We start from the raw sequence: 18405 nt of genomic DNA on the forward strand, positions 1-18405 counted from the left end.
TATATCTAAACTTCAAGATAGTTCATCACATAAACACATTATATGTGAAGCAAACATGACACATTCAGCAATTGTGGAATCTCAGTGGGCTGAGTTGTCTGTCCACTGCACTATTTTTATTATGGAAAAGGCCTAGGTAAAAGTTAAGTACTTAAAAATTGAAATACTTGTCACTTCCAAAAAAAGCCAGATTGCAACATGCCAGAGTAATTATGAAAAGTAACTACCATTTAAGAGTTTTAGGTGTATCTTGCCTCTCCCTTGCACGCTGCTGCTTGGCTTAAGAATGGTGCATGCTGTGGAGAAAAAGCACAGCTGTTAACCCGCCCCCCAGACTGAGACTCGGGGCTCCAACAGGGTGGCCTTTCCTGTTGTTAAAATTAGAACAACTCTTATTGGGGACAGTTCTCCTGGATGAGCTGTGAATGCACAGAAGCTGAGCCCTGCTTCTGGCACCATCAGGAGGAGAACCAAGGCGCCAGAGGTGGGTGTGAAAAGCAAACTCCAGGAGGAGCCCTTTCCCTCACGGAGCTGGCAGATCCAGAGGAACTTATCACTCATCTCACCAGGCACAGGCCACCCTCGACACTGCTGCTGCCACACAGCGCCTCCCAAATTCTGCCAGTTCCATGACCTTGCTTCCTGGGAAGAACCAGGTGGCAGGTCCCATTTCATGAGAACGTGAAGGTGGGGGAGACGGGATTAAAATGGTGGAGGAGAAGGACTGGAGCTCACCTTCTCTCAAAAGCAACAACATTACAACCAATTGCTGAACAACCTCCAACAAACAGACTGCAAACTATCTAAGAAGATATCCTACTCCAGAAGACAAAGAGGAGGCCACATCAAGAAGGTAGGAGGGGTGATTACGCAATGTAAGCAACCCCATACCAGCTGGGTGGGTGACCCACAGACTGGAAAGTAACTATCACAGAGGCTCACCCACGGGAGAGTTCTGAGCCCCACATCAGGTCCCCATGCCTGGGGATCTGGCACTGGGAGAGGAGCCCCCAGAGCATTTGGCATTGAGGACTGGTAAGGCTGGTACGCAGGGCTTGAGCTCCACGGACTGAGGAAAACAAACTCCATTCTTGAAAGGCACATACAGACTATCATGAGCACTGGGTCCCAGGGAAAAGCAGAGACTCCATAGGAATCTGGGTCAGATCTGATTGCAGTTCTTGGAGGATCACCTGGGAAGATGGGGTGACTGTGGCTTGTTGTGGGGGAAGGACATGGAGGCAAAGTTCTCAGTAACAATCATCAGCGTGTGCTCCTCCTAGAGATGGCCATTTTGGAAAAATCTGGCCCCACTCCTCAGGGCTGAGAAGCCCCAGGCCAAACAATAATCCAGATGGGGTCACAGACCCACCCACCAGAGAGATGAGACTCAGCTCAGCCTACCAGTGGGCATTCACCAGTCCCTCCCATCAGGAAGCCCGCAGCAAGGCCCCGGACCAACTTCAGCCGCAAGAGGGGTCGACATCAGAAGCAAGAGAGGCTAGAACCCTATTGTCTGCAAAAAGGAGATCATGCCAAAAATCTATTCAAAATAAAATGGCAGAGAATTATGACTCAGATAAGGGAGCAAGAAAAAAACCTCTGAAGAACTGCTAAGTGATCTGGAGATTACCAGCTTCCATGAAGAAGACTTTAGGCTGATGATAGTAAAGATGATTCAGTCTTGGAAATAAACTGGAGGTGAAGATTGATAAATTACAAGAAACACTGAGCAAAGAAATAGAAGATTTAAGGATTAAGCCAGCAGAGATGCAAAATATAATAACTGAAATAAATTCACTAAAAGCAACCAACAGTAGAATATAGGCAGAGGAACAAAAAACGAGGTGGAGGACAGACTAGTGGAAATCACTGATGTAGAACAGAAAAGAGAAAGATTGAAAAGAAATGGAAGACAGTCTAAGAGAAACACTGGGACAACATTAAACACACCATCATCTGTATTATAGGGGTGCCAGAAGGAGAAGAGAAAGGACCAGAGAAAATATTTGACGAGATAACAGCCTAATAAAACTTCCCTAACACTGGAAAGGTCCACAGTTTCCTCCCCGCTCTTTCCTCTGTGATGCAGACGGAAGCAACACGTCCATGTGCCGGCTTCTCTCATCATTTTGTCTAAATCGTTTAAGCTCAAGCGTTTTGTGGGAATCAAGGTTGATTCCTCACATCCTCCCATGGGGCGTTCCTTCAGCTGGACTTTCCACCCTGGGAACTGAAACAGGATCCCGGTCAGGACGTGTGTCTTGGGGAGGAAGCCAACTTTGGGTTTCTGTCCCCCATTGCTTACAGCCAAGTCCTGCCTAACCTGAGCAGTGGACGAGCCCCGGGGGCCACAGACCTGGGCAGGGGACGTTCTTCCAGGCCACGTGGAGGTGCAGGAGGACCTGGGTACTGGGTCCAGTCTGTGCTGGGCTTAACTTCAGATACAGCCCAATGGCTGGCAGGTTGGTCCCCGCACACTCACCTTCCGGCAGCCTTCACGACCAGGCGCAGCATCTTGTCCTTGTGCCAACAGGATGGCATGCTGTTGGATTGCGACACGACATGGTTAGAAAAGCCCAGAGCTGAGCCGGGCTTGTCCCTGTGGTCTGTTTCATATCTACCCTGTCTTCCAGAGTTTTCTAGAAGGGATGAAAGAAGAGGTGAGTCACCTGAGCCCCTCATCCTAACACAGCTGTTAAAATGCATCATGTGCCACACCACCTGCCTTCTCAGGGCCAGCAGACCCAGCCCGCCGACCAACTATATAGGGCTCGCTTGTGTTCAGCTTCTAGAGCCACCCCTCACCCTCACATCCTGGGGTCGCCTCTCCAGGTCTGGCCTCTTGGGAGTCTGTGGCACCCAGAGTTCACGTCGATAGGTCAGACCTTCTCCAAGCTCCTCTTGTGCCCACAGGATGCTGGATGCTTGGCCAGCGCTGGCCTCCACCCTCTACCGGGGGGTCCCTGGAGCCAGCATCTTGCTGCTGAAACACCATTTCCCACGTGAAATGCAGCAGCGTTGGGCCTGAACTCAGCCAGTCCACTGGTTTGCATGACAGTCACTTGCTTGTAAACCTGAGGAGTGGGGAGTCCTCAATGTTGGCAACTGGAGAGGTCCCCATGGAAACCTCCTTTTGCTGGGACGTCCTGGCATCCACGTCCGGTCCTTTCTTGCCGGGTCAGGCTGTGACGCCCCAGAGCACACGGGGTCTCGGGGGAACTGGGCCACCGTGGCCCCGGGCAGCCTCCCCAAGTCTCTGCTCCCAGTGAAAGAGAGTGATACCAGGAAAGAAACAGGACTTGCTACTGAAATCCTGTCTCTCCCATAGAAAAACAAACATTCTATCTTTGGTGCTTTTGAAACAGGAAGTGACAACGGCCCTAGAGGGTGACCAAGCAGCTGCAGACACTCAAGGGGCAGCTCTGAGGACCAGGGCACAGGGCCAGTGCCAGCCCTAGCCCCAGCCCCAGCTGGCGCCTCTCAAGGTCACCAGGCCCTGAGGGCAACTCCACCCACCCCACCATAGGGAACGCACTGGGCCATGTGGCCACCCACCTGAGGGCGCCAAGCCCACCCCCTCTCTCCACTCTTCACTCCCTCACAAGCTTATGAATCTCCCAAACCCTGAAATGCCTTCTTTCAGTAGAAATTTTACTTTTTTCAATGGCTGACAAAATCTAGATCACTTTGTTCTGCCATTAGCTAATACTGGTACATTTTTCAACAGGGCTCTTCACAATATGCATGGAAAGGCATTTAGCTTACAAAGTAGCATTTTTCTTAGAACAGGTGCATTCAACTGGCTGAATGTGACAGTTGACTGGCACCTGCCAAACCATCCACCGCCATCCCTGCCCCTCTGTCCACCAGGGACCCTGAAAATCAGGAGGTGCCCTGCAGGCAGGACCAGGCTGGGCTCAGCACTCCCTGTGGTCCTGAGTATCCAGGACTGTAAACTACAAAACACAACCATGCGGACAAGTGCTCATCTCCACAGTTTAACCCTGACCAGGTGACGGGCAGCTTATAGCCCCAATCAGACCCATGGTGAAGCAACAACTACCAAGTGCTGGTTTCCACATGTGACAGGGAGGACCCACTTGGAGGGGTTACTGCCTCACATCCAGCACCCAGAACTGCTTTTCTACCAAAAAATTTATCACAAAGTTAAATCACTTTCACCAATTGATTTCTTTAAAGCTCATTAAATAGTTCCCTGCTCATCTTTTGTTGAGTCAATCAAATATCAGTTGAGAACCATGAGAACAAGAGTAGGTAAACGCATAGAAATAGAGAGGTGAGGAAGTCCCCTGGCCCGTGACCATAGTCGGAAGGGCACATATACCTGGTTATTCACATACAGTATCCAAAGGCAGATCAAATATGCAAAAGATACATCTCAGAAACTGACGTTGAAGTTGGTTATTTATTTATGAAAAAGTCTACAGTGTGGTTTGCATCTTCAAGGAGGTTCAGTGTAGAGACAGGTGCTGTCAGCTCTGAGCGATTAAGTCACCGTAAGCAGATGCCATTAATCATGCAAACTAATAGAAAGTATAAACCAAGTTTTTATTTTTTTAAAAAAACCTCAGCATTAAGGATGAACTCGACCTTCTTTGAAGCCAATCATTTTCTTACTAAAAAACGACAAATCGGCAGTCAAAGAACACAGGCACTTTCCTCTTCACACAGAGAAGCTGTGTGTTTAACAGAACTTGGACATACCCGTTCTCTCATTAGCCAGTGAACAAAACCAAGTCACTTTGGTAAATTCTATCAAGAAAAAATATCTTTCCTCCAAAGCACACCAATAAATATTTATATTAAAACCCACAAACAGTTATTTTCATTTAGTCAGATACAACAGAAGAAGACTTCATTTTTACATTAATTTCTGTAGATAAGAAAAGTGTGATTTATGTGCATATTCCAACCCCAGTCTGGCTTTGTCTTCAGATTTTGAGAAACAATGTTATGGGGGCTGTTCTGCCAACTGCATCATGATGTGTCACTGAGGGGAATTTCAGGCACTTAAGCATCACAGCCCACGAGCAGCAGACTCCCCACCACACTTTCCAGAGTCCAGGACGCAACATTTGTTTCCTGCACCTCAACATAGGATTGGCACGGCACCGGTGTGAATCGTGGCCCAGAGCTTGACTGTGCAGTCACTGCAAGGGCTCCTTTAGGGAGAAGGAACACAGGCTACGTCCTGAACTGTTACCTGAGGAAACAAGATTTTCAACTCCGCTACTAAGAAACAAAATCTCCACATCAAGCAAGGTTCTAACACAAACTGAACTTTAACACTCACAACACGTCCCCCTGTGGGCTCAGTGAAGTAAACTTCTTGTCTATTAAAAGAGATGACAGAGATGACAGATAGTGGGGACTGGTAGTTAGATGACAGAGTGAGGACAGACTATAGATGGCAGGTGACAGAAATGCTGAAGGACACCCCCTTACATGGAACATCACAGAAGTGGTCACTGAACACCTTGAGGACACTGGGTTTTCACAAGAGAGGAACACACAGTGTAACTGGAGGGTTTTGTTTTTAGCCGGAAAAGCTCTGGCACCTTCTCTTTGAAACCACTGTGACCTAAGGGAGACGTGCCGAAGTGCCCAACATGGGGGTCACTTGTCAGGGAGACAAAAAGCAAGTCTGGAAACAGAAGAGAGATGCCTCACTGGTGCCCCCAACCTGCTGTAACACAGCTTCTCAGGGTCCAATGGCAATCACAATCTCACATGGAAAAACAAAACCCTGGGTGAGAAAAGAGGCACTTCTAGCATTTTACATACAGTTTTAACTCTACAACGAGCAAGTTAATATTTTCCAAACAAAATCAAGTGTCAGCTTCCTAAAACTAATTCATGCTTTATAGCATTCTTTAATCTGCAATCAAAAATGAAGACAAATTTTACAAGAAAATAAAAATCAGTATTTGAAAGTTCAGGAGAAGTAAAAACAAAAACTCTAACTACTGTCACCATCTAACACAGACACTGGAGATGGGAGATGCGTCTGCAGACAGTGCATTTCATGCTGAATCAAATACAGCCTTTGCTTTTCCAGTGTTTAATCTGCTTAAATGTTTTAAAATTTAATAGAAGAGTTTAATTTGCCAGGCTAAACACAATTTAACATAACCTTTGGAAGATTCATTTCACACCTGGATTGCAAGTTTCTGGCAACAGAAGAGAAGTGCACGGCTGCTACATTCTTGTGTCACAGACACAGGTGTGCTACATGCAGAGAGGGGACAAAGAGCGACGACGGGGACACAGGAAGACAGCATCAGACCGCATGTCTCCAGTTTCAGCAACACGTGGACAACAGGAAGAGAACATTTCTAAGGTAAGGCAATCGATGTGCAGGCCCTGCATGTCCACCGGGAAGTCACAGGATGCGGTTTCCCAAATCACCACACGAAGAGGAAAGTCCAAATGCGAGACTCTGCTCTTTCCATCCGGGAAAGACCAAACAACTTGATACACGAATAAAAAACATCACGATCCAGCAAACTCAGAATCTGAATGAAATGACACAGAGGTGCAAAATTAGGCAAATTTTGGTTTGGAAACACTTGGGAGCTGTGTCGTCTCCGCGGACACGTCACTCCAACTCTTCCCAGTTATCCGTCAGGTGGCCTTTGCTCTGCCGGCGAATGCTGACCAGCTTCCCGGCCGACTTGAGGCTCCAGCGGGAGCTGCTCCCCGCGCCGGCCAGGCTGGTGTACTTGGTGGAGCCCTTGGCATCCTCCTCCCAGCCTGGCCGGGATGGACGGTCACTCGGGGGGTCCCCTGAGTCGGCGGCTACATCTTCAAGAACAAGTTTTGGAGGCTCCCAACCTTCAATCTCATCTGGTTTCTTAGACTGCACGTTCTGTTTTAAAACCAAATTGTCCCAAAATCCAGACTTCTTCTCTGTCTTCAACTCTTCTTTCACTCGTAAGTTAGTTCTATAGGAGACAAAAGAGTTACGTGTTGGTGATCCAATCACCTTAGGGCCTCAAGTTGTATAAATAAAAGGTTTTTCTTTTGAAAATTGTTTAAAAAGCTCACATGAATTTTTATGTAAAATGTGAAATATTACTATTATAGGAAAAATAGTCACTACGTCATTAATGAACCTTTGACCACCACATTTAAGGTGGTCACCCTCAGAGGACACAGAAGAGAATCTTCTCAAGGCCACTGTGGGAGACCGAGCCCATCTTCCAGCAAATGTGACAATGACCCAGGCCCAGAGTAAGCAATCGGTTCACAGAACACTGTAAATCAACTATTCCAATAAAAATTACATTGAAATGGAGATGGTTCCATTTCCTAAGTTGGTTTCTCGCACAGGCTTATTCACAGAATAACGTCACAGCCACTCAGGGTGCAGGGCACCCTGTCCCGTGAAGGAAAGGCATTCCATGGTGGGGCAGGTCCTCGCACACACGCATAGCCCTCTGGCCACCAGGAGCACCTCCAGGGCAGTGTTAGAAACACCTGTGTCCAGGCCTGACCCCCCAGACCCTGCCAGCCAAGGGGACCCACTACCAGGTCTTCAGGGCAAAGGGCACATGAGGCCCCCACCACAGGGTCAGAGGAAGGTGCCGGCTGCCGCTGGTGGGTGCATTGCTGCCGAGGGACCTGTCCTGGGGGGAGGGCAGCTCCGCCCATCAGGGTCACCAGCTGTTGGCAGTGCCATCAGGTCGTCACTGAGTTTGTTTTCATTTTTTAAACTTTCAAAATATAATAAACTGGAAGCACCGCCAGCTTAAATATATTGTCTAATTTTTTTTACAGTTTAATAATCAATCTCTGCATTTTTTTTTCTTTTACAGCCGCACCTATGGCACACGGATGTTTCCAGGCTAGAGACTGAACACCGAGCTGGATCTGTGGCAACACCAGATCCTTAACCCAAGGTGGCACAGTGGGAACTCCAATCAGTGCGTTTTAACTTTTTTTTTCTTGGTTTTCTGAAACTATTACATGGCTTAAGCATGGCTGCCAACTGTTTCAGGGCTCAGAAGTTCAATTTACAACTCTAAGTTCAAGAGCTGGTTTGAGCTCCACTTTTCCATAATCTTTCAATGTGCAAACAGTTACCCTCATGACCTCCCACTCAAAGGACATTTCACTTTTGTCTCTGAAACATCAACATCAGATGACTCATTTCTGTTTCCTCTAGGGGGGAGGAGACGCCCCCCTCCCCGCCACCCTGATGCAGGACTCACCCTCTGGACTTGGGGGACTTGCATCTTTCCAGCAGATGCTGTTCATCATCCTTGTTAAACAGAGAAGTCACTTCTTTCCAACCCCGGAAACTCGCCCCCTGCACCTGGAACAGAAGATGGCACGCGATACAGCAAAAGAACAGGCCTGCTTTGCCCAGTGACCCGTGGAGCCAAAATCTCAGGGAGAGCTGGGGCGACTCCCTCCCCTCGCTGCCTGTGGCCATAGTGGGTCTCCGAGTGGCCCAGGGCAGTCACTCCCCACTTAGCAACGGCGGATCAGTCGTCCCAGTTCTGCCAAAGCAGGTTCGGGTGATGATGCTTTGGAGAGCAGTGGGGGCAAGAGGTGGGCCTGTGCTAACTTCCAGAGACTTTGAGAGGAAACCAGGCATTTTGTCGATTCTATGACAGATGGATTTTATACAACTTTTTCATTTCTGAAGTCAGGATATGTCTTAGAATTACTGCGGGGCATCTCAGGTTCAGAGAAAGTCATAAGAAGGGAGAGAAGAGAAGAGGCAACAGGTTCTGGAACCTGTGTCAAGTGCTCTTCTCGCCACTCTGACACCCCGGGAGCCCGGGGCCACACCAACTCCCTTCTCTTCTCCTTGGGGGAGCACAGCCCCCACCCTGGGAAGCCCTGGCTTTAAGATGCTTTGAAATGGCAAAAATGCAGTAGAATTGAGAAGAAGAGGCCACGGCACCAGAGTGAGACATCACAGGACAGAAACAGGCCAGTAGTCCAACAGGGCGAGAGGGGCCTGGAACATGAGCAGGGCACTAGGCACCACCTTGGTCTGGCCAGGCTTGCCAACCCCGCTCTGGGCAGGGGCCTGCAATATGCCAGCTCCAGGGGTCAGAGGTCACAAGGAGGGCAGCATCCACTGCCTTGCGCTGCTCAGGAACACAAGTGACCAGCGATACTGGGTGTGGACGGGGCCCAGTACCTGACACCTGCAGCAGAGGCCCCGCTCCCTCCAGCAATCCTAGGTGACCTGCCCTCGGCCTGAACCCACTAAAGAGGATGCCATGCCATCACAGGCCAGCAAAGCCAGGAGTGAAGCTAGGCCTAACTCCATTCTCACTCAGGAGCTGTCACACAGGCCCTTCTGGTACACACTGCAAGGCACAGCCCCTCTGCACCTGGTCACCTGACTCCCCAAACCCCAGCCTGCTGTCTTTCACCCTCCTGCTGCAGCATCAGCATTGCCTCTGGATGCCCGCACCCTACACTCCTCCATGGTGCCCACAGGGCAAAGCCCAAGGGCTCCATTTTTGGAATTATCATGAAAATGTCTATGAGGGGAATTACCGAAACTTAAATCATTACCCCGTATCTCCGCTTCCTGATGATAAAAAAAGTCTCTAGTTAATGAGCTTCAAACAAATGTCCCAAGAAGAGGAAAATTAACACATACAAGCAAAATGAATCGGGAGAGAAAGTTCTGAGAAATGGAGCATGCAGTGAAGGTGCCTGTGGGAAGGGAGTAGAAGAATTCAGATCCAGAAATTCAAGTGTAAGGTCATGATGCTGGGGGGAGGCAGGGAGGGAGTTTAGCTGAGAAAATAATACAAAGGATGGAACAGACCAGCTGGAGGGGTAGGAAGCCTGGGGTGCAGTCTTCACAGCCCTGGAGTCGATGGCAAATCTAAAGCTGAGTCACCCTCGTGTGAGAGTGAGAAACTGAAGCTACTTAATCAGGACAACCTTATTCTGTGCAGAAAACAAGTCAAAGCATATAGTGTCAAAAGACATCAAAACACACACAAAAAAATGAGAGCAGGATAAAAAGCAAGGAACAAAGCATTTACAATACGACCAGAAAACTATTAACAAGGTCTCCTGCCTATCAGTAATTAAATATAAATGGACTAAATTCTCCAATAAAAAGACACAGAATGCTTCTTACAAGAGACCCACTTTAGCCATAAAAACACACAGAGATTAAGAGTGAATGGATGGAAAAAGATACTTCAAGCAAATGGTAACCAAAAAAATATGGAACAGCTACACCTGTATAAGACAAAATAGACTTTATAAATGGTAACAAGAGACAAAGAGGTCATTATATAATGATAAAGGGGTCTAACGATCAAGAAAATACAATTATTAACATTTATGCACCCAACACTGGAGCACATAAATATATAGAGCAAAAACAGGACTAAAAAGAGAATTAAATGGCAATAAAAATAATAGGTGGGGAATTTAATACCCTACTCACAAAAGTGGATATAGATCATCTAGACAGAGAATCAGTAAGGAACCAGTGAATTTGAACAACACTATGGATGAAATGAACCTAGGAGACACATGCAGAACATTCTATACAATGACAACAGAACACACATTCTTCTCAAGTGCACATAGAATGTTTTCTAAGATAGACCATATGTTAAGCCACAAAACAAGTCCAAGCAAATCCAAGCAGACTGAAAGCAGGCTAGGTATCTTCTCTGACCACAACATGTACCATCAGTAAGAAGAGGAAAACTGGAAACTGAATACATGGAAACTAAAAACACTCTCCTGAACAACCCACAGATCAAAAAGATATTAAAGGGGAAATATAACTGTATCTTGAGACAAAAAATTGAAACAAAACATACCAAAACTTACAGGATGCAAAAAAAAAAGTTCTAAGAGAGAATTTCACACACAAACAAGAAAGATCCCAAACAACATAACCTTCCTCTATGCCTCAAGGAACTAGAAAAACAAAGTGCAATTAAAGAAAATGATAGAGAATAAATAGAGTAAAAGAAAATGATAGAAAAGATTTACAAAATTAAGAGCTGGTTCTTTGAAAACATAAAGCTGACAAATCTTTAGCTAGACTCACAAAGGAAAACAGAGACCAACAAATTTATAAATGAAAGGAGACATCACAATTGATACCAAATAAAGACAGGGATTATAAGACACTACTAGGAAATTACAACTGATATCACAGAAAAACAATCATGAAGTTCCTGTTGTGGCTCAACAGTAATGAACCGACTGTTATCCATGAGGATGGGGGTCCAATCCCTGGCCTCACTCAGTGGGTTAAGGATCCAATGTTGCGGCACCCGCATGTTCACTGCAGCACTATTCACAATAGCCAGGACATGGAAACAACCCAAATGTCCATTGACAGATGATTGGATTCGGAAGATGTGGTATATATACACAATGGAATACTACTCAGCCATAAAAAAGAACAAAATAATGCCATTTGCAGCAACATGGATGGAACTAGAGACTCTCATACTGAGTGAAATGAGCCAGAAAGACAAAGACAAATACCATATGATATCACTCATAACTGGAATCTAATATCCAGCACAAATGAACATCTCCTCAGAAAAGAAAATCATGGTCTTGGAGAAGAGACTTGTGGCTGCCTGATGGGAGGGGGAGGGAGTGGGAGGGATCGGGAGCTTGGGCTTATCAGACACAACTTAGAATAGATATACAAGGAGATCCTGCTGAACAGCATTGAGAACTTTGTTTAGATACTCATGTTGCAACAGAACAAAGGGTGGGGGTAAAAATGTAATTGTAATGTATTCATGTAAGGATAACCTGACCCCCTTGCTGTACAGTGGGAAAATAAAAAAATTAAAAAAAAAAAAAGATCCAATGTTGCTGTGAGCTGCAGTGTAGATTGCAGACATGGCTCAGATCTGGCATTGCTGTGGCTGTGGTATAGGCTGGCAGCTGTGGCTCTGATTTGACCCCTAGCCTGGGAACTTCTGTATGCCATGGGTACAGCCCTAAAACAACAACAACAACAACAACAACAAACAACAAACAAAAAACAAACCCAACCTAAGAAACTACTATGAGCAGTTACATGCCAACAAACTGGACAACCAAGAAGAAATGAAAAGATTCTCAGAAACATACAAGCTACTTAGACTGAACAGAAAGAAAACAGAAAATCTGAACAGACTATTTACTAGTAAGGAAAATGAATCAGTAACAGGACCAGATAGCTTCACTGATGGATTTTACCAAAGATTTAAAGAATTAACACTAATCCTTCTCAAACTCTTCCAGAAAACTGGAGAGGAAGGAACACTTCCAAACACATTTAACAAGGCCAGAATTACCATGACACCAAAGCCATGAATAGCACAAGAAAATTATAAGCCATGGATAGTACAAGAAAATTATAAGCCAGTATCTCTGGTGAACATAGGAGGCAAACATTCTCAGTAAAAGAGCAGCAAACCAAATTGAGCAGCATGTTAAAAGCATCATTCATGATTAAGTGAGATTTTTGCTGGGATACAAGGATGGCTGAAACACACAAATCAAATAAATGGGATACATCACATTAACAGAATGAAAGAAAAAACATACGATCATCTCAGCAGATGCAGAAAAAGCACTTGACAAAATTCAACATTCATTCATGAAAAAAACTCTTAACTAATTATGCACAGAAGAAACATACCTCAATCTAATAAAGGCCACATATAAATAATCCACAGCTAACATCATACTCAATGAAAGGTTGAAAACTTTTCCTTTAAGAACAGGAACAGGACAAAGATGCCCTCTCTCACCACTCCTATTCAACATAATACTGGAAGCCCTGGGCAGAGCAGTCAGGCCAGAAAAAGAAACAGAGGGCACCAGAGTTGTTTCTATTTGCAGAATCCATGATTTTATATATAAAAAGTCCTAATGATTCCACCAAAAACAAAACAAAACCACCAAAAAACAAAAACCTGTTAAAACTAATCAATAAATTCAGTAAAGTTGCAGATTACAAAATTAATATTTGAAAATTGGCACCATTTCTACACACTAATTTTTTGAAAAAGAAATAAAACAACACTATAATAGCATTTAAAACATAAAACACTTAGGAGTAAATTTAAGCAAAGATGACCTCCATACTGAAAACTGTAAGACAGTGATGAGAGACACTGAAAAAAGATGCAAATAATTAGAAAGGTACCTTGTGCTCATGGGATGGAAGAATTAATATTGTTAACATGTCCAGGCATCCCCTTGTGGCACAGCAGGTTAAGGATCTGGCATTGTCACTACTGTGGCATAGGTTTGATCTCTGGCCCAGGAACTTCCACATGCCACAGATGTGCCCCCCACTAAAAAAATTGTTCATACTACCCAAAGCCATCCATTGAGTCCATGCAACCCCTACTGAGATTCCAAAGGCATTGTCTAAAGAAGTAGAAAAAAATCCCAGTATTTGTGTGGAACCATAAAAGACCCTGAATGCCAAAACAATCCTGACAAAGAAGAACAAAAAGACATCACACACATTGATTTCAAGTTATACTATAAAGCTATAGTCATCAAAATGGTATGGTACTGACATAAAAACAGACAATTAATACTTGACAAGGGAGCCAAGAATATCAACGGAGAAAAGACAGTCTCTTCAACAAATCGTCATGGGAAAACTGCACAGCCACATACATGCAAAGAATGAAATTTGATCCCTATCTTACACCACTCATAAAAATTAACCTGAAAAGGATTAAAGACTTGAGTGTAAGACTGGAAACCATAAAACTCCTAGAAGAAAACATAAGAATAAAGATTCTTGACCTAAGTTTTGGCAGTGAGTTTTTTGGAACTCACAACTAAAGCACAAACAACAAAATAAAAAATAAACAAATAGAACTACACCAAACAAAAAAGCTTCTGCACAGAAAAGAAACCATCAACAAAGTGAAAAGGCAACCTATGGAATGAGAAAAAAAGTGTAAACCATATTATCTGATAATATTCAAAAAACACAGAAACTCATACAACTCAATAACAACAAAAAAAGTAAATCTGACTAAAAAATAGGAAGAGGATCTGACTACACAATTTCCAAAGAAAACATACACACGGAGATGGGATTAAGATGGCGGAATAGAAGGACTGGAGCTCAACTTCTCTCCTAAAAACAACAAAATGCACAACTAAAGACTGAGCACTCTTCACCCAAATGGACCGGAAACCTAAAAAAAAGATACCCTACTCCAGAAGACAATGAGGAGGCCACATCCAGAGGTAGGAGGGGCGATTACGTGATATAAACAACCCCATACCTCCCGGGTGGGAAGCCCCAGAGACTGGAAACTAACTGGTTCACAGAGACTCACCTACAGGAGTGAGAGTTCTTCACCCCACATCAAACTCCCACATGTGGGGATCTGGCACTGGGAGAAAGAGCCCCTGGAGCATCTGGCATTGAAGGCCAGTCGGGCTTGTGCACAGGAGCTCCACAGGACTGGGGGAAACGGAGACCCCATTCTTGAAAGGCACACACAGACATTCATGTGCACTGGGTCCCAGGGCAAAGCAAAGTCTCCATAGGAATCTGGGTCAAACCTGACTGCAGTTCTTGGAGGACCTCTAGGGAAAACAGGGGTGAATGTGGCTTGTTGTGAAAGAAGGACATTGGAAGCAAACTCTCGGGGATTATTCAACATCATGCCTTTCTCTGGAGGTGGCCATTTTGGGAAAATCTGGCCCCACTCACGAGTGCTGAGAAGCCCCAGGGCAAACAACAATCCAGGCAGGATCACAGCACCGCCCCTCAGTGAACAGGCTGCCTAAAGAGCCCTCAGGTATACAGCAGCCTCTAATCCCATCCAGAGACTAAACCCCACCCACCAGAGGGATAAGAATCAGCTCTACCTACCACTGGGCAGGCACCAGTCCCTCTCATCAGGAAGCGTACAGCAAGCCCCCATACCAACTTTGGCCACAAGAGGGGCAGACACCAGAAGTAAGGGAGGATACAACTCTATTATCTGTAAAAAGGCCACCACACCAAAAACCTATAAAAATGAAGAGACAGAGAACTATAGCTCAGATGAGGGAGAAAGAAAAACCCCAGAAAATCAGCTAAGCAATGAGGAGATTCTCAGCCTCCAGGAAAAAGACTTTAGACTGTTGATGCTGAAGATGATGCAAGAACATTGGAAATAAACGGGAGGCAAAGATGGATAACTTACAGGAAACACTGAGCAAAGAGATACAAGATATAGAACTGAAACAAGAAGAGCTGCAAAATACAATGACTGAAATAAAAAATTCGCTCAAAGCAGCTAACAGCAGAATACAGGAGGCAGAAGAACGAATAAGTGAGGTGGAGGACAGATTAGTGGAAATTACGGATGCCAAACAGAAAAGAGACAAAAGATGGAAAACAAATGAAGAGTCTCAGAGAACTCTGGGACAATGTTAAACACACCAACATCTGTATTATAGGGGTGCCAGAAGGGGAAGAGAGAGAGAGGAGGGGATAGAAAAACTACTCAAAGAGATAATAGCTGAAAACTTCCCTCACATGGGAAAGGAACTGCTCACTCAAATCCAGGAAGCACAACGAGTACCATATAAAATAAACACAAGGAGGAATACCTTGAGATGCATATTAATCAAACTGACCAAAATTAAAGACAAAGAGAAAATCTTGAAAGAAGCTAGGGAAAAGAAACAAGTAACATACAAGGGAACTCCAATAAGGTTATCGGCAGATTTTTCAGCAGAAACTCTGTGGGCCACAAGGTAGTGGTGTGATATACTCAATGTGATGAAAGGAAAAAAACTCCAACCAAGATTACTTGACCCAGCAAGGCTCTCCTTCCGATTTGAAGGAGAAATCAAAACCTTCACAGATCAACAAAAGAGGAGGGTACAAATGCAGGACACTGGAGATGAACTTGCAATTAAGAGAACTTAAAACAATCTCAAATACATATAGACTCATATCAAAACTTCAGAATAACTGCAAACCAAAAATCTACAACTAATACACAAACAAAGAAAAATCAACTCAAATACAGCACTAATGATAGTCATCAAACCAGAAGAGGAGAGAACAAGAGAAGAAGGGAAGAAAAAAGAGCAACAAAAACAAATCCAAAACAATTAATAAAATGGCAATAAAAACATACATATCAATAATTACCTTAAATGTTAATGGACTAAACACCCCAACCAAAAGACACACACTGGCTGAATGGATATGAAAACAAGACCCATATATATGCTGTCTTCAAGAGACCCACTTCACTTCTAGGGACACATACAAATTGAAAGTGAGAGGATGGAAGGAAATATTCCATGCGAACAGGGATCAAAAGAAAGCTGGAGTAGCAATACTCATTTCAGACAAAATAGACTTTAAAATGAAGAATGTTTTAAGGGACAAATAAGGTCACTACATAATGATCAAAGGATCACTCCAAGAAGAAGATAGAACAATTTTAAATATCTACATACCCAACACAGGTTCACCACAATATATAAGGAAACTGCTAACAACCTTAAAAGGACACATCAACAATAACACAATCATAGTGGGGGACTTTAACACTCCACCTACAGCAACAGACAGATCATCCAGACAGAAAATCACTAAGGAAACACAGGCCCTCAATGAAGCATTAAACAAGATGGACTTCATAGATATTTATAGGACATTCCAGCCAAAAGCAACAGAATACACATTCTTCACAAATGCACATGGAACATTCCCTAAGATTGATTACATCCTGGGCTACAAATCCAACCTTGGTAACATTAAGAAAATTGAAATCATATCAAGCATCTTTTCCAACCACAACGCTATATGACTGGAAATCAACAAGAAAAAATATGCAAAAAACACAAACACGTGGGGACTCAACAACATGCTACTGAACAACCAATGGATCACTGAAGAAATAAAAGAGGAAACTGACAATAGATATAACACTCCAAAACCTATGGGATACAGCAAAAGCTGTTCTAAGAGGAAAGTTTATAGCAATACAAGCCCACCTCAGGAAACAAGAAAAAGCTCAAATAAACAAGCTAACTTCACATCTAAAGCAGCTTGAGAGAGAAGAACAGACAAGACCTAAAGTTAATAGAAGGAAAAAAATCATAAAGATCAGAGCAGAAATCAAGGAAATAGAAACAAAGAAAACCATAGAAGAGATCAATGCAATGAAAAGCTGGTTCTTTGAAAAGATCCACAAAATTGATACACCCTTAGTCAGACTTATCAAGAAAAAAGGAGAGGACTCAAATCAATAAAATTAGAAATGAAAAAGGAGAAGTAACAACGCATATCACAGAAATACAAAGGATCATGAGAGACTACTATATGCAACTATATCCCAATAAAACAGAAAACCTAGAAGAAATGGACAAATTCTTAGAAAAGTACAATCATGCAAGACTAAACCGAGATGAAATAGAAAAGATGAATGCACCCATCACAAGAACTGAAATTGAAACTCTGATTTAAAAACTTGCAACAAACAAAAGTCCAGGACCAGACAGCTTCACAGGCGAATTCTATCAAACATTTAGAGAAGAGCTAACACCTCTCCTTCTGAAACTATTTCAAAAAAGTGCAGAGGAAGGGATACTCCCAAACTCATTCTATGAGGCCACCATCACCCTGATATCAAAACCAGACAAAGATACCACACACACACACACAAAAAACCCACAGACCAATGTCACTGATGAACATCGATGCAAAAATCGTTAACAAAGTACAAGCAAACCACATCCAAAAATACATTAAAAGGATTGTACATCATGATCAAGTGGGATTTATCCCAGGAATGCAAGGGTTCTTCAATATCTGCAAATCCATCAGTGTGATACACCACATTAACAAACTGAGGAATAAAAACCATATGACCCGCTCAATAGACATGGAAAAGGCTTTGACAAAATCCAACATGACTTCTGATAAAAACCCCTCAGAAAGTGGGCATAGAGGGAACCTACCTCAACATAATAAAGGACATATATGACAAACCCAGAGAGAACATCATTCTCAATGGTGAAGATCTGAAAGAATTCCTGCTGAGATCAGGAACAAGACAAGGATGTCCTCTCTCACCACTACTCTTCAACATAGTTTTGGAAGTCCTAGCCAAGGCAATCAGAGAAATAAAAGAAATAAAAGGAATCCAAATTGGAATGGAAGAAGTACAACTATCCCTATTTGCAGATGACAAGATACTATACCTAGAGAATCTTCAAGACTCTACCAGAAAACTGTTAGGGCTCATCCATGAATTTGGCAATGTTGCAGGATACACAATTAATCCATAGGAATGGACAGCATTTCTATATACTAATAGTGTAAGATCAGAAGGAGAAATTAGGGAAGCAATCCCATTTACCATTGCATCCAAAAAA

The 18405-nt window shown here is 43.8% G+C and overlaps 1 protein-coding gene across 5 annotated transcripts in view; it reads right to left on the bottom strand.

The window, feature by feature from the left end:
* TDRP (testis development-related protein 1) overlaps positions 4411-18405 on the bottom strand; it is a 60627-nt gene continuing 46632 nt past the window's right edge. For 4 of the 5 annotated variants that reach the window (XM_021074628.1, XM_021074627.1, XM_021074626.1 and 1 more), the window contains 2 exons: positions 8238-8341; positions 4411-6968 (listed from right to left, as the gene is read on the bottom strand). In XM_021074628.1, coding sequence (XP_020930287.1) covers positions 6623-6968; positions 8238-8341 — 450 coding nt within the window. In that variant the 3' untranslated portion in view covers positions 4411-6622. 5 annotated transcript variants of the gene reach the window in all.

This window comes from Sus scrofa, chromosome 15 (assembly GCF_000003025.6).
Source record: "Sus scrofa isolate TJ Tabasco breed Duroc chromosome 15, Sscrofa11.1, whole genome shotgun sequence".
NCBI classification, from domain to species: domain Eukaryota; kingdom Metazoa; phylum Chordata; class Mammalia; order Artiodactyla; family Suidae; genus Sus; species Sus scrofa.